Source organism: Sarcophilus harrisii, chromosome 2 (assembly GCF_902635505.1).
Source record: "Sarcophilus harrisii chromosome 2, mSarHar1.11, whole genome shotgun sequence".
Taxonomy (NCBI): domain Eukaryota; kingdom Metazoa; phylum Chordata; class Mammalia; order Dasyuromorphia; family Dasyuridae; genus Sarcophilus; species Sarcophilus harrisii.
Window position 1 is genome coordinate 203658344 of NC_045427.1, and position 21409 is coordinate 203679752.

Sequence of the window (21409 nt, forward strand, 5' to 3'; positions counted from 1 at the left end):
TGTACACACACACAAACACATCTATACCTGAAAATTTACATACTAAATATACCGTCTTGCAGTGTTGTTCTTTTCTCTAAATATGATGGTTCTCTGGGAGCAGGTTTCTTGGGGGGCTTCTGGAAGCAGCCTTTGTTTCAGTTCAGTATAATAATCACCTTAAATGCTACCAGCTGTTAAAAGTTCAGATCCTTTATTGTCTCCTTCAAAATAGCCTGGTTAGTTTTCTTAGAGGCCTATCTCTCTGCTTGGTTCCAAGAGCTCTTGCAGCTTGTCCTTTGCCTCTGCCAGCTTCAGCCTCCAGCTCTCTCTGATTCTTGGTTCTGAATCTTCTCTCGACTGAATTCTGGCTCTGTCAATCTCCCAAACTGACTCCTTGCTGAGGCTCCAAGAGCTTCTTTATATATGATCTCTTAAAGGTGTGAACCCAAAGGTTGACTCCTCCTCCGAGAGTGGGATTGTGGGAGGTGTAACTTGTGAATCTCCCTAACTTGTGAACTCTAATGTGTGAGTTAATGTGTGAACTCTCAAAGGTATAAACTTAAGCATTGTTTCAATCAATTCCAGTGAGTTAATACCTTGTTTCAAGTTCTGGCGCATAACACCATCTAATTTGCATATTGTTATAATACATACAGGTGTATATGTATATGACAATATTAATGTGCTGGCAATGGCATATTTAATGAATGTTTATTAATACTTCACCCAATTCTCCAACTTCTTAAAATATTTTCATGTCTATGGTTATTTCTATAACTAGACAAAAGCTAAACTTATCAAAAAAGTATCTTGGAAACCAAAGAAAAGTATGACATCACAATTTGTATTACAAATTTTTAATCACTGAGGAAAATGTACAGATAAGACAAAACATTTTTATCTTCATCTAAAGATTCTCAGGACTCTCCGTGGCTCAGCATATTCTACTACCTATTAAAAAAATATTTTTTCAGCCACAACTCATGAAAACTGTTTACTAAGGTGTAAAAGTTGGCTGAGGTCTTATAAATGGAACAATGACACTTTCAGGTATTGAAGTGAAATATTTTTTATGTTGCGTTGAAGGGAAGGCTGATAAACAATATCTCTCCTTCACCTCTCCTTATCCCTCTTCTGAAGGTTAGTAAACCCTAAGAGAAAAATGATTTTCTTAGGCAATTAAAAAATAGCCATTATTCAAATGTTGATGTTTTGTTGATGGCCAGGAAGGTTCAGTCTTGTAGTCTTGTAACCACAAGAATCTTATACTAGCAGTTTCTAAATATCTCTGTAGTTAATAAAAGAGGTCACTATTTAAGTGACATTGAATTCAAACATAGTGACATTTTTCCAGCTACTAGCTAAATGTCCAGATATTCATTCATCAGTCAAGATGTGCAGTGAAAGCAAAACTCAATTCTCTGACTCTTCTGAAATATTAGAAAATTTCCGTCGCTTAGCTTCTCCAAATTCTCTGCTTTTGGCTCTCCTTTCTGCATACTGGAAGACAGACAAACAATGGGGAGAAGATAGTGTGAAAAATAAAGGCAGCCTAAATATATCACTGAATTTCACTGAAGCTCCGGTTGGATTTATCATTTAAAAGAGAAATTTTTAAAATAATTTATTCCACATTTCCCATTTCTTACTTGCAAAGAATTTAGGAATTAAAAGAGACATTTTGGAGGTCCTTTAGTTTAACTTCTTACCAGAATCACAAATCCCTTTTATTACAGCATCCATAATATATATTATCATCTATCTAGCCTGAACTTGAGTATTTGCAGTTGTCTATTGTTAGCTCTTCTTTATACTAAGCTTAAATATGTCTCCTTGTAATTTACTCCCGAAATTTCTTTTGGAGATACAGAAGAAAATACTTTGCTCTTTGAAAATGGCTATCATGTGTTCCACTTATGTTTTATCTTACCCAATTTCTTTCATGGATCTTCCTCTAAATAGTCTCTAGCCCTTTTACCAATGTTTACACTCTGATCCAAAGGATGGTGACTACTTTTATCCTTATTTCAGAGCAGCAATTTTGTCTGGTTACTGCTGCATTTTTCATTTGAAAAAATTTAAAGTTATTCTCTCCTTTCTTGAGATATTAGAGAATGAGATAGCCATTTGAATAGTCACACTTTAAATATAATACAAAAAAAATCATACACCTTCTGCACTTGATGAGAAAGGAGGGAGCCCCCAGGGGACTTCTTGGAGAAAAAGGAAATTCTTTTGGTGGCTTCTTTTCTACCTTTCAGTGCTCTAACATGGCTTTACCTCTTTTTTAAGGCATTTCCGCATCTCACGATCAAGATCATTACAGTGACCAAAAAATTTCAGGACACTGTGCTGTAACACAAAACCCACAAAATTATTTTATTAATAAAATGGAAAAGTCTGTTGTATAAAATACATTTAGATAATTCTTATATAATTCTCCATTTATGTGTCAACTTCATTTAAAAAACAAACAAACAAATCAATGTATGAATTCATTAGTATAAGGAAATCTTGATAAGGAACTTCTAACAATGAAAGTACTTCTAACAATGAAAGTCAACCAACACCTGCTCTTAGGCAGTTTCCTAAGATGTTATTTGCATGGGACCACAAAGCTAGCAGGCATCAAGGTCAGACTTGAATTCAGGCTTTCCTGATTCTGCAGCAAGCTCTCTATGAATGAAACCAAGACTGTCTCTCATTAATCTGATGATAGTTAATTAAAATTGTCTAAATTCTTAAATAGATCCATCTGGGCCTATCTTACCAAAACAACACAAGGTTCTTTTTTGGGGAGGTATATTAATTCCCACCCATTAAGATTACTTCATTAATTTATTAAAATCCTATCAAAGAAGGAAGTTCCAATTAATTATTCCCAATATCTCCTCTTAGAAACATGAAAACAATGAATATGAACTTGGACAGACAGCCTGCTTGGTTATAGTCCACTGGTCCATGAAAAGCCAGGACATGACTGAATGCCAGAACAAGACAATATTACAAAATTTATCCATGAAATGATAGTAACTGCAATGTTAAAATCATGCTTTTTTAAAGGAAATAAAGGCAACCTGCTTCAGAGAGCAACCAAAAACATATACTACTTTGGAGTATGGGTTGCTTAATAAATGCATGAAGGAGGGGGATCAACATTCAATAGTTTTAAGTGTTAAGAACTGAACTCAAAACAGTGGAACACTTAATACTTGCAAGTATTGGGCTTATATCCCAAAGAGATTATAAAGAAGGGAAAGGGACCTGTATGTGCACGAATGTTTGTGGCAGCCCTTTTTGTAGTGGCTAGAAACTGGAAACTGAATGGATGTCCATCAGTTGGAGAATGGCTGAATAAATTGTGGTATATGAATATTATGGAATATTACTGTTCTGTAAGAAATGACCAACAGGATGATTTCAGAAAGGCCTGGAGAGACTTACACGAACTGATGCTGAGTGAAATGAGCAGGACCAGGAGATCATTATATACTTCAACAACAATACTAGATGATGACCAGTTCTGATGGACCAGGCCATCCTCAGCAACGAGATCAACCAAATCATTTCTAATGGAGCAGTAATGAACTGAGCTAGCTATGCCCAGAAAAAGAACTCTGGGAGATGACTAAAAACCATTACATTAAATTCCCAATCCCTATATTTATGCACACATGCATTTTGATTTCCTTACAAGCTAATTGTACAATAATTCAGAGTCTGATTCTTTTGTACAGCAAAATAATGTTTTGGTCATGTATACTTATTGTGTATCTAAGTTATATTTTAATATATTTAACATCTACTGGTCATCCTGCCATCTAGGGAGGGTGGGGGGTAAGAGGTGAAAAATTGGAACAAGAGGTTTGGCAATTGTTAATGCTGTAAAGTTACCCATGTATAAATCCTGTAAATAAAAGGCTATTAAATAAAAAAATAAAAAATAAAAAATAAAAATAAAAAAAATTAAATTAAATTAAAAAAAACAAAAAAAAAAACAAAAAAAACCAGTGGAACACTTAATACTTGCAAGTATTGGGCTTATATCCCAAAGAGATTATAAAGAAGGGAAAGGGACCTGTATGTGCACGAATGTTTGTGGCAGCCCTTTTTGTAGTGGCTAGAAACTGGAAACTGAATGGATGTCCATCAGTTGGAGAATGGCTGAATAAATTGTGGTATATGAATATTATGGAATATTACTGTTCTGTAAGAAATGACCAACAGGATGATTTCAGAAAGGCCTGGAGAGACTTACACGAACTGATGCTGAGTGAAATGAGCAGGACCAGGAGATCATTATATACTTCAACAACAATACTATATGATGACCAGTTCTGATGGACCAGGCCATCCTCAGCAATGAGATCAACCAAATCATTTCCAATGGAGCAGTAATGAACTGAACCAGCTACGCCCAGAGAAAGAACTCTGGGAGATTACTAAAAACCATTACATTGAATTCCCAATCCCTATATTTATGCCCACCTGCATTTTTGATTTCCTTCACAAGCTAATTGTACAATATTTCAGAGTCTGATTCATTTTGTACAGCAAAATAACGGTTTGGTCATGTATACTTATTGTGTATCTAATTTATATTTTAATGTATTTAACATCTACTGGTCATCTTGCCATCTGGGGGAGGGGATGAGGGGTAAGAGGTGAAAAATTGGAACAAGAGGTTTGGCAATTGTTAATGCTGTAAAGTTACCCATGCATATAACCTGTAAATAAAAGGCTATTAAATAAATAAAAAAAGAATGTGTTGTGAGAGATGTGCTATACATCGGATAAGATTTAACTTGTGATTTCTTCACTGTTGTCCACTAAAAGCAAGGGATATAGGGAAAAAAAAAAGTAAGGAAGTAAATAATTGATTAAGATGGTAGCATCTAATAATACAAAGAAGAATGACTTCTTCCAGACATGAAGTTCTTATACATAACAAATGCTGATAAAAACACATTTGGTGCATATCTTGGAAATACAAAGAAAAAAGTGCATAAACTAAAAAGGTTACAAGACTGAAAGAAAATTGCCATGTTTTACAGGTGTATATATGTATGGGTGTGTATGCAACACAATCATAACTATGAAGCCAGAAACTATATAGAGTAACAATAATGAAAGAATGTCAATTTTAGGTATCAATAAAGTAATAGGAGCAAAATCCAAGAAAACAATCTATTGTAAAATCCAGAACTTCAAACACTAAACACTAGGTGGTAAGTAAAAGAAAATAGGAGAATTTTACCTCATTGAGTAGGTCATACCTCATAAGACTAGGAGGGATGAAAATATACTTCTAGATTGGTATAATATTAATCAAAAGAAACAAAATAGATAAAAAAGGGTGGAAAGTACATATTAAGTACATATTAAGAAGATATACTTTGTCACCCTCAAAGTATAGTGACAAAGTATAATGGAGAATATTTGGATGAAGGTTAATGGAAGGAGAAACAAAAATTTTTTCTCTGAAATATACTAGAGACCATCTAGACTGAAGGAAGAAATAAATGAGTTTGGGAAACAAATAAAGGGCACAAGCATGATCCAGTAGGGAATGGAAGCACTAGATATCTACTGGTGCTCTCTCAGCCAAAATTATTAATATTGATTATCTCCTAATTTGCCTAAATGATAATTTATGCCTTCAAAAAGGGGAGGAACTAATAAGGGACAGTACTGGATAGGATTCTTACTAAAATGGTGAAATTGATTGTTGGGATAGAAATGATGAGACAAAGCATCTTGAAGCAAAGGAACCATTCCTTCCCAGGGTGGCAGATGTGACTGCTGAGTCACTATCAGAAACAGTTGAAAGATCATGGAAAAAGAGAGAGAGGAAACAAAATTGAAGCTAGCCAAGTTCTGTGTTGATTTTCAAAAATGGGATTAGGATAGTTTTTAATTGATAAACCAATGAATTTGACTTCAAATTTGAAAGAAAATTCTAAACTGGATCACTAACGAGATTGTTGAATATCTCCAAAAGGAAACAACAATTATAAAAGTGCTAGTAAATCTTCATTAAAGACAGGCTATGCCTCGTCTAATTTACTTTTCTGACAAAGTTATGAAATGATAGAAGAATGGGGAAATGTTTAAAATCTCAAATTATTATTGTAGAAAATCTGGAGAGATATGTTAGATTATTATATAATCATGGATTTGGAATTGGTTGAATGGCAGGATAACAAAGAGTGGTAATTAATGGATCAATGTCAAATTGGAAGTCTCTCCATAGTAGTGCCTCAGGGAGTGGTACTTGGACTCTGTGCTATGAAACATTTTTCTCAAATTACTTGAATAAAGGTGTATTTATGTAGTAGTAGATGATGTATTTATCAAATTTACAGATGACACAAAGTTGGAACTGAAAGACAATACTTCTGAATCACAGTCAACATCCAAAAAGATCTTGACAGGCTAAAGCAGTGGTGTCAAAATGAAACAGAAATGTAGACCACCAAATAGTGTAAAACAATTTCTGCAGGCACAGACTGACTTAAAAAACTATATATTAACATTATGTTTTGTTCTATTTTTATTTATTTTGTTAATATTTCCCAATTACATTTATTTGGTTTTATATTCAAGAGTGTAGTGAGCCATATGTCTGACACTTTTGGGTTAGAATACTGAACTTTTCTAAAAAGCAATTCACTAGAAATGTAAAGCTTTTCCACAGTGATTCCAAAAATCAATTTCACAAATTTAGGACAGGGGAAGCCGATTTACAAAACCTTCTCTGAATTGTAGGTTTTAATAAACTGTAGGCTCAGTAATAGGAAATACTGTGAGGCTGTAACCAAAAATAAATAAATGAAAAATTGGATTTCATTAAAGGAGGTTTTATCTTATAGGACAGAGGGGTGATCATTACTCTGGATTCAAATGTAGAAAGAATATATTTGTTAACTATTGTGTTCAATTAGGGGCATCTGAATTTGAGGAAAAGGAAAATCTGGAGAGTGTCAAGAGAACCATCAAGATCACAAAGGGTTGTGAGTTAACATTACAAAAATAGGTTGAAGGAACTAGGGATTTGAACAGGAGAAAACTTAGACAAGACAGCTTTTTAAAAATATTCTAAAATCACTACTGATGAGAAAAATAAAAATTAAAACAACTTTGAATTACTCCCTCACATCTGTCAAATTGTTTATTATGAAAGAAAAGGAAAATAACAAATGTTGGAAGAAATGTGGGGAAATCAAAACACTGATGTCTAGTGAGTCAGCCATTCTGGGGAGCAATTTGGAACTATGGCCAAAGGGCTATAAAACCACCGAAGCCCTTTGATCAAGCAATACCACTACTAGGTCTATATCTCAAAAAGATAAAAAAACCAAAAAAGGATTTAAATGTACAAAAATATTTATGGCATCTCTCTTAGTGGCTACAAAGAACTAGAAATTGAGATGTCCATCAATTGGGGAATGGCTTAACAAGTTGCTGCATGTGATTATGAAGGAATGTTATTGTGCTTTAAGAAATGAGGATACTCTCAGAAAAACCTAGACTCATGAATTGATGCAAAGTAAAATGGGGAGAACCAGGAGAACGTTGTTCCTAGTAATAGCAATACTGTTATGATGATCTACTATAAATAACTTAGCCATTCCCAGTATTACAATGATACAAAACAATTCTGTAGAATTTGTGATTAAAGTTACTGTCCATCTCCAGAGAAAGAACTGGTAGACCCTGAATGCAGATCAAAGATACGTTTTTCTTTATTTTTCTAGGACTTATCAACAATTGAAGTCCTTGAAACAACTAGCACCCCCACCCTCAGAAATGAGAATAATAATTATATTCCTATTAGCTAAGATACAACAAAACACTATCAAATAGAATGAGTGGTCAGTAGGACCAACCAAGGACTCAAGGGCTTCAACTTTTTAGATCCTTAAATTCTCTAAAAAAAAAAAAAAAAAAAAAAAAAAAAAAAAAATTGTTTATTCTATAGTTCATGAAAGAACAAGAGGCTCTTATCTCAAGTCATCTGGCCTTGTAAGATTTGAGTTCCAAAATTTTTTCCTCCCTTTTCCCCTACCAAGATGGCAAGAAATCTGATATAGGTTATGTATGTATGATCATATTAAACAAATTAATAATGTAAAAAAATCAGAACAAAAGGGAAAAACAAAAGTGAATATATAGTATGCTTCGATCTGCATGTAGAATCCATAGTTCTTTCTTTGCATGTAGATAGCATTTTCCATCATGAGTCTTTTGGAATAGTCTTGGATCACTGTATTGCTGAGAAGAGTTAAGTCTATCATAACTGATCATCACTCACATTATCTTTCTATTACCATGTACAATGTTCTCCTGATTCTGCTTACTTCATTCAGCATAAATTTTTCCAGGTTTTTCTAAAATCCACTTGCTTATCATTTCTTATAGAGCAATAATTTCCATTATATTCATACACCACAATTTTTAGCCTATCCCCAATTGATAAGCATCCCCTCAATTTCCAATTCTTTGCCACCACAAAGAGAGCTATTGTAAACATTGTACATGTGGGTCCTTTCCCCTTTATGATCTCTTTGGGATACAATCCTAGTAAGAGTATTGTAGGATCAAAGGGAATGCTGCTGCATGTTTCTGAAACTCAGTAGATATCATGGCAAAATGGAGTTTACCAATAGTATGAATTTAAATAGCTCCATCTTGTTTCTAAACAGGACTGCTCTACTATACTGGGAAAGAAAAAAAAAATTAAGTGTTTATCTGAAAACTTCTTATGCCCTATATTCTATGTTTTCTTAATTTTCTTAATTACAGTTTAAATATCTATATTCTGATTTAATTGACACTATTGTGTATCACTGGTATCTTGCTTGAAATGTCTGAACCATATTAACACCTGAAGCAGGGGTCCTCAAACTTTTTCAATAGGGGGCCAGTTCACTGTCCCTCAGACTATTGGAGGGCTGGACTATAGAAAAACAAAAACTTGTTTTGTGGGCCTTTAAATAAATAAACTTCACAACCGTGGGTGAGGGGGATAAATGTCCTCAGCTGCCGCATCTGGCCCAAGGGCCGTAGTTTGAGGACCCTTGACCTAAAGTATAAGTTTCTTAATGAGAATATTTTTTACTCCAATTATAATTGTTTCTAATGATGAGAATATTTTACTCCTAAATTTCCTGTAGCCTATTAGTAAAATGTTTTGCTGTTAGAAAATACTGTTAGTATAGCCAATCAGAAGAGTTGTTTTCTTTGATTTTTTTTTTCCTATAAAAAAGCTCTGCAGAGGATAGAGCATCAGTCCTGAAGTCAGGAAGACCTGAGTTCAAATCTGACCTTAAACACTTAACATGCCCTGGCTTGTGATCCTGGGCAAATCACCTAACCCCAACTGCCTCAGGGGGAAAAAAAAAAAGCTTCTAGAGAAAATGCAAAGTTGAATTTGTCCTAAAATGTTAATTCTCAATTTTGTTCCCTTTGTAAGTATATCTTTTGACATTAGCAATTATCTCAAATTTTATTTGGGATACCCACAATATGCAGGGTGTAATGAAATGGAATAAAAATTTAATTTACTATTTTATTTCTATGGTTTTAAAAGTACCAATTTACAAAAAGTCAAGAAAACACAGCTTTTCATTATTAAATAAGATAGTACCAATAGAAAGCCTCAGAAATTTTGATAATGTAAAGACAGACCCTTATTTACAGAAGATGAAAGCAGCTGCCAAAGAAGTAAAATAACTTGAAATCACAAAACTAACAAAGCTGGAACTAGAATCTAAATTTTTAAAATCTATGCCAGTATTCTTCCCACCATACATGTTATTTCATATTCATATAAATACTCAAAGGACTGATTAGTCTTTTTTGTTAATGAGGGAAAACTGGTATAGAATACCCTTCACCAACAAAGTACCTCCCATCTATGACTTAGCAGACGAATTGTAGGGGATTGTTTATAACCATGTGGTGTTACCAATTGTCAACAGGAAATCACAACTTCATGAAACTTATGTGAAAAATAGATTCATTACAAGAAAATTAAAAATGAATGTGGAACTCAGAGTTTACAATCCACATAAAAGTTTGCATACTTATGAAAGTACAATAAAGGAAGAAGAAAACAGAAATCTTCACTTAAAAAAGAATGTGGTACAGAAGGGGAAAAAGTGCTATATAAGTGGGAAAAGGACCAAAAAACCTCCCTTGAGAGCAAGGTGTTGGCAAAAGTTGAATTCTTTTCCCTTGGGAACTGTTACACCATTAAGATAGGAAGGTCTGTTAATCTAAAGGAATCCCAGAAGCACAAGTAATTTCCCAGTCTAGGACAGGCTGACTGATGACCATCTAGATTCTCAAGGACACACAGAGAATCCAGCTTGGGATACAAGCAATACATAACGTTAGCTTAGGTAGGACCTCCTGCATATTCTGAGCTAAAAAACAAGTTCAGAGAATCCTACAGTCTTCTTTAACACAATCATTTGGGTCAAACTTGACCAAAGATAATTTTAAAGTTCCTCCCCCTCAAAAAAAACAGGTGCTTCTCCTCAGGATAACTTTCAATGACTATTAAATTAAAAATACTCTGATAAAGCAAAAATATTAAATTTATTATTTTGTTTGAATTATCAATTCCAAAGACAAACAAAAAGATTTAGTACTGTCCACACTATATTATCTTTCCTATTGGTATAGATAGCTGTGACTAATGCAATCAGGGTAATAAGAACATCTAATAATATGATTCTTTAATAACACCCAAGAATAACTATCTTCAACTAAATTACATTTTTAAAAATTCTTACCTTTTTGTGGCATTCTTTTAATAGGTTAATTAAAGTGTTACATTCCTCAGTGTGCAGGTGTGGAGATAAGTCAGGATGCATCTTTAGTTAAGGACGGTAAACCCACACGTGGAAATTTTCCACCTGTTAACAGAGCAGAACCTTAAAATATGCATACATTGCAAATGCTAATACACTTGCTTCTTTATACTGTTTCCAGTTAGCAGCATACATTAACCTTATCAGAATACAAACAGAAATACTTAAAATTCCTTAAGTGTCAAGCTGTCCCCTGAATCAGAAAAATTTCATTCAATATCTTTATTCATTTGGCTTAATTCTGGGTCCCGCAGAATAAACTCCATTCTTACAATGATTCTGTCTTTCATAGAGCTTAAAGACAAAGTTTTAAAGCAAAATACTTAAATATACCAATAACTTTCAGGACTACAAGAATTTCTTTCAAGAAATTTAACTTACTTAATAAGCTACTATAGTTAATAATACCTAAAGAGGATCACATCCCCCTCATTTCCCAATATATACTATATTTCCCTAGAAAGTTATGGGTAAATCTTTGTAATAAGGAAATCAGAGCTCTTCCCTACTATGCTTGTACAATTCCAATGATTTTCTGGAAGTTCTGAGGATATCATTTGATTGATGAGACATCATTGTATTAACAGTATCAAATTATTATTACTAAGGTGATGCTAATGTTGATTTAGAAATAACAATGAAAATGAAATATGGAATTAATGGTATCATTTATTTACTGCTGAATTGACAAACAAAACTTTTATGGAAATATGAAAATTTTAAATAAATGATTCAATCATTTAATAAAGTCAATTATTTTCTTTAAAATAATTATAAAACAAGCAATTAATGTACATATATGTAAAATAGAAACAATATATATATATATAAAATGTAAAAATGGGTGTCAAGTAAATGGTGCTAAATAAAGATTCACAAGACACAGAAATGAAGACATTGAAAGCCTCAAAAAAAAAAAGTAATGATCAGTATAAATACTGGGGCAAAAATAAGAAATAAACAGTGTTTGTGGTTAATGCTCAGGTGACCAATTTGGAATACAAGAAGTTAGTAAACAGAATTCTAAAAGCCTCAGCAGCTAAATATTGCAATGGCAAGAGAACAAGACTCAAGTCAAAACCACCTGAATTCAGGGGGTGTTCATTTCATTAGCTAAGTGACCCTAAACCAATCCCTTAAACCTCTCTAAGCCTTAGGTTCCTTGTTTGTAAGACAAGAATACTAACATCACAAATATCACAGAGTTATTATAGGGAGCTAAATTTATAATACGTAAAATGCTTATATACCTTAAAGTGCTCTATAAATGCTATTATTACTATAGTTAACACAAAGGACTTGCCTTTTGGGTGATGAAGATGAAATGAAGGTTATTTAGCTTCATAGGATCATAGATTTTTTACACATTCTATTTCCCAACAAAATGAATTGCTAGTAGCTAGCTGTTCCCCTCCAACATCCAATTTTCAAGCTCCATGCTTTCACAAATGCTGTGCTTAAATCTGAAATGCACACCATTCTCATTTTTTGCCTCTTTTTATACAATTCTTACCAATTCTCTGTATCCCTGTTCAAATGCCATTTCTCTTAGGATGTCTTTCTGGACTTTATAACCAATTCACCTTCAAATATTAAAGGGTGTAATTGTACATCTCATCAGTTACTTGTAGTTGTTCTCTATTAGACTCTAACCTCTATGACACTATGTGAACTCTCTATGAGAGACAAGTTTAATCAAATTTTATAAGCCTAAACCCAAATTCTAAAATTCTAAACTAAAATTAGTGTTTTGTGCTTTAATTTAACTGTTAAATGTCTAATAGCCCTCAGAATTAATGATGGAATTAGTTTTGTGAAAGCAAGTAACTGGAAACAAAGTAGATGCGCGCTGACTGGAATGTTGGCTAAACAACTAATAATGAATGCAATGGAGTATTACAAGGTACTATATACAAATGGCTCTCACCTAAATTTGCATTAGTAAGTTTGTCTTGAATTCTGAAAAATGCACTTGTGTTTCCTTTACTGAACAGCACTGTGGATCCTCTACCCAGCTCCCAAGTCTTCCCAATTCCTTACCCAAATCCCCCCTTAAAAAATCTTTCCAGTTGAAAGCAGTGCACCAGGGGGTTTGGGGCCATCTCAGTCACCTAGAGACCTTTTGCCTCACTCAGCAAATCTCATCGTGTCCCTCCTCAATCAAAATTTCTTCTCCAGTCTGTAATCCCATCTAGGCGCTGCCACTTCCCCAACCCTGCCAATTTCCATTATACAGAGAACTTTAAGTGGAGGTTTAAAGAATAGTTCACTTAATGTACACACAAGCCTGGAAAGACATGAAATGACCTAAAATTAAATAAACTGATTAAATTAAATGTGAATAAATTGAGTAAAATTAAGAAAACCACACACAAAGCCTGCCAAAAATGTAAAGACATAAACAAAAAAATTGACATTGTGTGGTATTCTGATATTTTTTTTGAAAAAGATGCACTTTCCACATTTTGCAGAGTAGGGGACCATGTAACTGACATTTTTTCCAACATATTGGCTAATTTTGTTGACCTTATTTTTAAAATTTTGCTAAAGCAGGGATTCTTACCCTGAGGAATCTGAACTTATTTTCTTAAATAAATAAATAAAAATAAACATATATAGTATAACTAGCTTTCTGTTACATTTTATCTTATGCATTTAAAAACAGCATTCTGAGAAGAGTTCCATTGGCTTCAACAGACTTATCAAGGGAGGGGCTGGGGGAAGAAAACTAAAAAGATTAAGAATCCTACGTAAGGGATGCTCCCACTCAGAGGGAAAGGACAGAGAATATTTAGGCGATAAAAAAAAAAAAAGACAAATAATTATTTTAAAAAATGCATATATTTACATAAATTTGGGATTAATTAATTCAAAAGAAGATACGTAGGCTCAAAATTCTGGGTCTGGGTCCGAAAAAGCAGACTCAAAAAACACATTTAAGAACTTTCAACCTCGAGGTTTGTTCCGTTTCCCCAACTGTAAAATGGGATTAATGGCCCCGTCTTCCAGGATTGTGGGGAGGACACAGCGCTTGACATATAGTAGGCGTTTAATAAGTGTTTATTTCTTTCCCCGTCTGTAATAAGAAAAAAAAGAGGCGCGCCAGTTTCCGAGAACGCGAGTTTAAACGAGAAGTTGAGGCTGGCCCCCAGCTTGGTGACCTTAGGGCAAGCCCAACACCTTCTCTGGGCCTCCTTTCCTCGACGGCGTGAGGAATAGGGTTGTTAGGGTGGGTGGGCCGGAGAACGTCTAAAGTCCTCGGTAAATTTAGACTGAAAACTCAAGGGCCCCGAAACCATTCCGCCTGGAAAGCGCGGGCCCGAATCTCACCTCAGGAGGCAGGGAGGAAGCCCCGAGCGGCACACCCGCAAAGCCGCAGCCTGACTCCGGAGAGGAGGCCGCGGAGACCTCTGACACGCGAGGTCAAATAGTAGCCTACAAGGGGGGGAGGGAGGCGGGGAAACAGTTCGGAGATGACGTTGAAAGAGATACCAGCCAATTCCGGCACTTAGTCCGCGAGCCAGAAACTTGGGCCTGCGAGTCCTCCCCCGGAGGAGCCGGGCGTCTCCACGTAGATCTCGCACCAGGTCCGAGCGACTTTCCTAGGGACGCTGGGGAAGTGTTGCGGCTCCCAAGGTCAAAAAGCTCCCTTTTCTCCATAATTTCTCTTCAGAAAAACATACGAATGTATCCTCCAAAATAAACCTCCTGTGTTCAAGCTTAAGAGGGCCGTCTCGCTGAGCAGACAGGAACCGGCGCTTCGGTAGTTTCTGCCACCCCCCCACTACAGGACGATGGTATTTCCCAACTCCAGGGTCACGGTGGGTGGGACGCGCCTTTGCAGACAGCGTAAGCCCCAATTGGTGGAGTTTGAAGGCAAGAGGGACGTGCCCTGGTCTGGCGCGATCCGCGAACGTTATGCGGACTCAGGAGGCGGGTGCTGCGGGAGCTTAGGTAAGCAAGGTGCCGGGGGTTGGCCCTGACCCACTGAGCGAAGTGTTGGTCTTCGGTCACAGTCATAGAAGCGCGGCGGTCTGCGGGGGGAAGTTTGGGGAGCTCTAAGGTTTCCCGGGATTTCTGTCTCTCCTCACGGAGCTGCTCTTTGAGAAACTTCTCTGCTGCGCCTGGAGCGGAGACTTCTAAGCTGGGTAGGTTTAGACGTTGTTGCTATGCTGCTATCCGTCTCGGCCGCGAGGCTGTGCCGCGTTTTTCTCTCTCCCGCACCACCCCCTACTCCCCTCCCCTCTTTGCCCTCTTGTCACCTGGAGGGGTCACGTGACGCGGGAGCGGCTGCTCCCCGCCTCCATCCCCGTCTCTCCCCATTGCGGGAAATTGAGGGTTCGCGGGCTGTAAGTTTATGGTTCTAGAGCTGGAAGAGGCGTATGATGCCATTTAGCCCAGTCTTCTCTCGTTACAGGTTAGGAAACTGAGACCTGAGACCCGAGAAGGTTTGGGGACTCGTCTTGGGTCTCACGGGTAGTGAGGGCTAGAAGCGGAGTTCGAGCCGATGCCCTTGATTTTAGAGCCTTTGCCTCTGGCCCTTGGTACTCTTGTGGTCTTTCTCAGAAACAAAGAAAGGCACCATGTGGAGCTCTGGGAATGTAAGAGTGAAAATGGCATACTCTTCTTCTTTTTTTTTATTATAATAACTTTATTGACGGAACCCATGCCAGGGTGATTTTTTTACAACATTATCCCTTGCACTCACTTCTGTAACGATTTTTCCCCTCCCTCCCTCCACCCCCTCCCCTAGATGGCAAGCAGTCCTATACACGTTAAATATGTCACAGTATATCCTATGTACAATATATGTGTGCAGAACCGAACAGTTCTCTTGTTGCTCAGGGAGAATTGGATTCAGAAGGTAAAAATAACCTGGGAAGAACAAAAATGCAAACAGTTTACATTCATTTCCCAGTGTTCTTTCTTTGGGTGTAGCTGCTTCTGTCCATCCTTGATCAAAAACTAAGTTGGATCTTGTCTTTGTCGAAGAAGTCCACTTCCATCAGAATTGATCATCATATAGTATTGTTGTTGAAGTACATAATTATCTCCTGGCCCTGCTCATTTCACTCAGCATTAGTTCGTGTAAGTCTCTCCAGGCCTTTCTGAAATCATCCTGCTGGTCATTTCTTACAGAACAATAATATTCCATAACATTCATGTACCTAGATGAAGAGGGGAATATGATACAAGGAGCATAAGAATAGCTTACAGTTTGTAAAGTGCTCTCCGCCTATTTTGTCCTTATGAACTGAGGCAAGCTAAGTAAGTGCAGCAGGTGGAGCTTTGGGTTTAGAGTTAAGCCTCATAAACAGATTAGTTTTGTGAGCCTAGGTAAATCAAACTCTGACTTCCGAATTTCTCAGCTATAAAATGGGATTAATAATAGAATTTACCTCATAAGGTGATTGTGGGAGTCAAATGAGAATTATAAAGTGATTGGCACTGTGTCTTGCACTTAATAAGTGTTTGTTCCTTCCCTCCCATTTTCTCTAGGAGGTAGGTGATTTATTATTTATCCATATTTACAGATGAGGAAACAAGTGGGAAAAAAAGTAAAGGTTAAGTGACTTCCCATTGTCATAACTAGGCAGTTAAAGCATCTGAGGCAGGATTTGAACTTAGTTCTTACAGATTTTTAAGTCTAGCACCGTTATTTACTATGTCAGGTAACTAACGATGCGATCCCTAAGTAAAAATGAGCAAAAGAAACGGCAAAGGAAAGGTTACCTTATGAGGAAGGTGGGAAGGCATTCATCTGAAGGGAATTGGGAAGGTGGTGGCACCTAGACTGAACCTTGAAGAAATACAGTAATTCTGAAAAGGCAAATAGTGAGGAAGGAATGCACTTCAGGGAGGCATATAATCTTCATATAACCTTCTAGTGCTAAAGTTTTGGAGAAGGTATCTCAAATCCTAGAAATAAATTGGCTGAAAGTCCATGAAGTTAAGTAATGTGAAAGGAGGCAAGAAATATTTTCCTTCAGGTGAAAGAAAGCTGTTTTGGAGCTGGATCTTGTTTGTCTCAGATCCTTCTCTAGGAAATATATAAAATAATAAAATATATATCTGTTAATATATAAATTATTTTTAATATTTATATTTATAAATTAATTTATATTGATAAATAATTAATATAAATTAATTAGATAATATTTTAGAGAAAAGTGGAAGTTACTCAAAGCTATTTTGAGCAATGGAATAAGGAAGGTTAAATACTCACTTTAGGAAGATTATTTTATCAGTTATATGAAGGATGGATGGAGAGTTTAGAAAAGATTGCTGTCAGTATGCTATAGTAGGAAGCAAAGGAGGAAACAAGTATTCCTTACAGAATAACAAAATGTGCCAAACACTATGCAGAGTGCTAGAGATACAAATAAAGGCAAAAGTCAGTCAAAGAATATACATTCTAATAGAGAAGACAATATATTTGAATATCTACAAAATATGTGTAAATAGATGATAAAGGAAAGCATTAGCAGCTGGATGGAACCAGAAAGTCTCTACAGAAGGTAAGATTTGAAGAAAGCCAAGGAAAACGGGACAGAGCGGGAGGGGGATTTAACATTTCAGGAATGGGGGCTAGTCAATAAACAATCAAAGGTATGAGTATGTCATATGAGGACTTGCAGGTAGGCCTGGGTAGTTTGATTGGAGAGGAGGGTAAAATAGAAAACTGGAAAGGTCCTATGGAAAGGGCAAAGTTGTGAAGAGCTTTAATGCTAGTGGAGGAGTTTCATATAGGGAGTCATTGGAGCTTGTTGAAGGGAGTAAGTAGGTAACATAAGAAGACCTATATCTTGGAAAAATAACGTTGGCAGCTAAGTGGAGTTTGGATTAGAGTAGGCAAAGAGGCCTATGCAGGCTGTTGGAATTGTCCATACAAGTGATAAGGAAGGCTGAATTAGGGTTGTGGCTGGGTGAAGGAAGAGGGAGATGACAGCTGAACCTATGGGAGTTGATGAAATAACTAAATAAATAATGATAAATAATAATTAGACATCAAGTAATAATATGGGTTTTTTTTTAACCCGAGTTTCTGTGACCTTATTTTTTTTTTTAATTTGGCAGCTATTTAATATGATTTGTTGTATGTATTTAAAAATATTATTTTGAGAAGTTCATGTTTCACCAGTTCATGACACAAAAGAGGGTTAAGAACCCTTGATATACTGGAAAGACTTTACATGAATCAAGCAAAACTAGGCAAACATTGTCCATGGTAACAGCAACATTGTCTGATGATACACAGCTCTACTCAGCAACACAGTGATCCAAGACGATTCCAAAAAACTAGTGATGTAAAATGTTATCTATATCCAGAGAAGGATAGATGGAGAAGAAGAATGTAGATGGAAACATATTATTTTCACTTTTTGTTTTTTTCTTTCTAGTGGTTTTTTCTTTAGTTGTGGTTCTTTTTTACAACATTACTAAGGTGATATGTTTAAAATGATTGCACATGTATAACCTATATCAAATTGCTTGCTGTCTTGGAGAATAGGAGGGAAAAATTTGGAACTCATATTCTTATAAAAGTGAATGTTGAAAACTATCTTTACATCTAATTGGAAAAAATAAAATACTATTAAATGGTGGAGAGAAAGGATATTATTAAATTTTTAAAAAGAATCCTTGGTATAGAGGGAGAAGAGGATACAGGACAGATCTTTAAAGGACATCCATGGTTAATGGATATTATGATAGCAAAGCCAAAAGAAGGGATATTGAGAAGGATTGGTCACACAATTAGAAGGAGAACCAGTAGAGAACAGTGTCATGAAAATCTAGAAAGAAATGAGTATCAAGAGAAGGTGATCAGTAGTATCAAAGAGAGGGCAAGAAGGATGAGGACTAACATTTCAGAAACCACTGATGACTTTGGAGTAGTTTTAGTTGAATGATGAAGGAGGAAACCATAATGCAGAAAATTTAAAATTGAGTGAGAGTTGAAGTGGAGGCACCAGATGCAGACAGATGGGAAAGACATGGGATTTGAGTATAGGCCACAGAGGAGGAGCCAAAAGTGGATAGTGATTTAGTGTCATCAGAAGGGAGCCAGGTTTTTAGTGACAAAAGTAAAGGTTAAAAATGAAAGCAAGTTTGTTAATTAGGAAGTAGGCATTCCAGAGAACACTTCAAGTGACAGTTGAGCAGATTTAAGGAGGATGGGAGTGAGGGATAGAGCCGTTGAGGATGGGTAATGGGGTTTGTTTATGGACAGCTAGAGATACAGAATCACTGGGATGTGGACTATAAGGGAGTTGAAGAGGGAAAGAGTGGGAGTATGCTAGCCATTGAGGATTGAGTCCAGGCAAAATATTTGGTGTCCAACTTTTCAATGAGGTTCTTAAAATGTCTGGAGGTCATATTTTGGTGAGAAGTTCTATTTTGGAAGCATGTGATTAGGCTATTCAAGGTCTTCCAGATTCATCCTTATTGATAGGTGGTGATATGTCCTAGAAACCCTGCTTCATAGTAGGCAGGGAAATTGAAAATACAGCTTGGTGATATATAAATGAAGAGACAGGAGGAAACAGTGTGAGGCTAAAAAAAAATGGGAGGATAGGGAGGTTTGTGATCCAGAGGATAGCTTTAGAGTACTAGAGAAGGCCCCTGAATAAAGAGAGTCCTTAGTCAATGGTTCAGATGAGGAGGGAGAGAGAGGGAGTGGAGAAAGTCTCTGGGAAAGCCCTAGGATGAGGATTGTGCCAGGGAGGCAGGTGAGTAGAATGTGTGCAGTGCTGGAGAAGGCCGGATGGAAGACTATCCTTATCAAATTAGGTAAGGAGTCAAAGGAAATTAATTGAAATGATCTCAAAGGATCTATCTAGATAGTTATATTTTAAAGCAGATAGATTCTATTGGCCATGAAGATTGTCCATTAAGGAATAGCCTATTTCCAGTCTATATTGCTGGAAGAATTACATTCACTAGTGAAATCTTTTTAAATATTGAAGTATGTGTGTTTTATTCAGTTTTCATTATTTGTCTCATGCACCTGAGCAAAATAAATGTGTTAATAATGTGATAGACTAGGGATTCTTTGAATGAGAATTAGTTGTTTGGGAGTGAACCTCAAAGATCAGTTACAAAATAATGGTGGGTTAAAAATTTCCAAAATGTGTCATCCTTTTATAAACCCATTATATTTATAATATGATACCTTTTTTTTTTTTTTTTTTTTTTGAAGTGTTTCAAGGATGGATGAGATTGTTTCAGAGTTTATTAGGAGGACTATCCTGAAAATCCCAGTTGCTGAAATTTTGAAAATCCTGAGAATATGGAACTTTATTCCAGAAAGTCAGCTGAAGACCATAAACTTTCAAAAATTCAAGGAAGATGTCTGCCAGCAAGTGGTTGAGCTTTGTAAGGTGATAATATTTCAAATTATTAGCACAGTGAAGACATGGAGATATAAATTGAATGGTGCACAAACGAATAAACAATTTTACTAGTGTTACCAAAAGACAATAGAAATCTTCATATGTAAATTTTTTTTGTTATTGATGCATATTATAATAAGGACGTAAATTATAATTATTTGTCCTTTACTAGGGATTTGGAAGTTGTAAGGGCTTTTTTTTTTGTATGTGGATAGTTCAGTTTTAACCTATTTGGTTATTTTTTTTAATATGACAAGTGATGTAAATACAAAAAATCAAAATATTAAAACAGTGGCTAAGTATTACGTTTGGCAAGAGGGAGGTTAAATATATAGGTATATTGGGAATAAGAATACTTGATGGAGAGAAAAATTTTAGAAACTGCATGATGGGTAAAATAAATACTAGTGGTTTAGTATATTCAGTTCATATACTAAGAATGAGAGAATCAATCTGATACTATTTTCTCCAAATTCTCTACTTTTGTCTTTTAGAAGAAACGTGCAAGTATGGAAGAAGCTGCGATTTTAGACATAATTTGTAAGTTGTACTTCAGCAACTTGTGTTTTAAATCAATCCATTTCATATTTTTGTTGTTGCTCTTTTTTTGCTAGGCAGTTGGCCTTAAGTGACTTGCCCAGGATCACACAGCTAGTAAGTGTTAAGTGTCTGAGGCCAGATTTGAACTCAGATCCTCCTGATTTCAGGGCTGGTACTTGATCCATTGTGCCACCTAGCTCCCCCCTTCCCTGCTTGCACTCCCCTCCCCTTTTGATATTTCTTGACTTAATATTTAACCAGGATTTCAAAAGTATTTTCTTTGGTTAACTAGCATTCATGCCATGCTTCAAGGTTTGCAAAGTGCTTTACATATATCTCATTTTATTTTCTCAACAGCCCTCATTTTACAGATGAGGAAACTGAGGCAGACAGCAATTAAGACTTTGAGCTTGGGTGTTCCTGATTCCAGGTCCAGCATTCTCTCTGTGCTATCTAGCTGCCTCTAGTTGGTAGTATCTACTTTGTTGCTTATTAGTATAGACATTCTCATGGATCTTATGACTTTGTTAGCTCCGTTTTTCTAGTACTGACCATACTTATCATTTCCTCCTTTCTGATTTTTAGTCAGTGCTTAGAGAGGAGGTAAGTGGTAAA

The 21409-nt window shown here is 35.9% G+C and overlaps 2 protein-coding genes across 3 annotated transcripts in view; one reads left to right on the forward strand and one right to left on the reverse strand.

The window, feature by feature from the left end:
* Positions 1–823: 823 nt before the first annotated feature.
* On the reverse strand, positions 824–14370 carry CMC2 (C-X9-C motif containing 2). The gene is made up of 4 exons (XM_003757845.4): positions 14193–14370; positions 10785–10907; positions 2263–2334; positions 824–1482 (listed from the first exon to the last, which is right to left on the reverse strand). The coding sequence occupies exons 2-4, from the start codon at positions 10863–10865 to the stop codon at positions 1396–1398; spliced, it is 240 nt and encodes a 79-aa protein (XP_003757893.1). The 5' UTR covers positions 10866–10907; positions 14193–14370; the 3' UTR covers positions 824–1395.
* A 341-nt stretch (positions 14371–14711) lies between these two features.
* CENPN (centromere protein N) overlaps positions 14712–21409 on the forward strand; it is a 45320-nt gene continuing 38622 nt past the window's right edge. The window contains exons 1-3 of one of the 2 annotated variants that reach the window (XM_003757846.3): positions 14712–14816; positions 20062–20242; positions 20749–20794. In XM_003757846.3, the coding sequence (XP_003757894.1) occupies positions 20072–20242; positions 20749–20794 (217 nt within the window). In that variant the 5' untranslated portion in view covers positions 14712–14816; positions 20062–20071. Of the gene's footprint in view, positions 15011–20061; positions 20243–20748; positions 20795–21409 lie in introns of both variants that reach the window. The other variant, XM_012539872.3, reaches the window with a different exon arrangement.

Excerpts from the sequence above, each read along its gene's own strand:
- CMC2 (XM_003757845.4), bottom strand. The coding sequence starts at position 10,865 with ATGCATCCTGACTTATCTCCACACCTGCACACTGAGGAATGTAACACT. Across the intron at positions 2,335-10,784 it reads TAAAAGAATGCCACAAAAAG|CACAGTGTCCTGAAATTTTT; the intron begins GTAAGAATTTTT and ends TTTGTGTTACAG. Across the intron at positions 1,483-2,262 it reads GGAAATGCCTTAAAAAAGAG|TATGCAGAAAGGAGAGCCAA; the intron begins GTAAAGCCATGT and ends TCTGTCTTCCAG.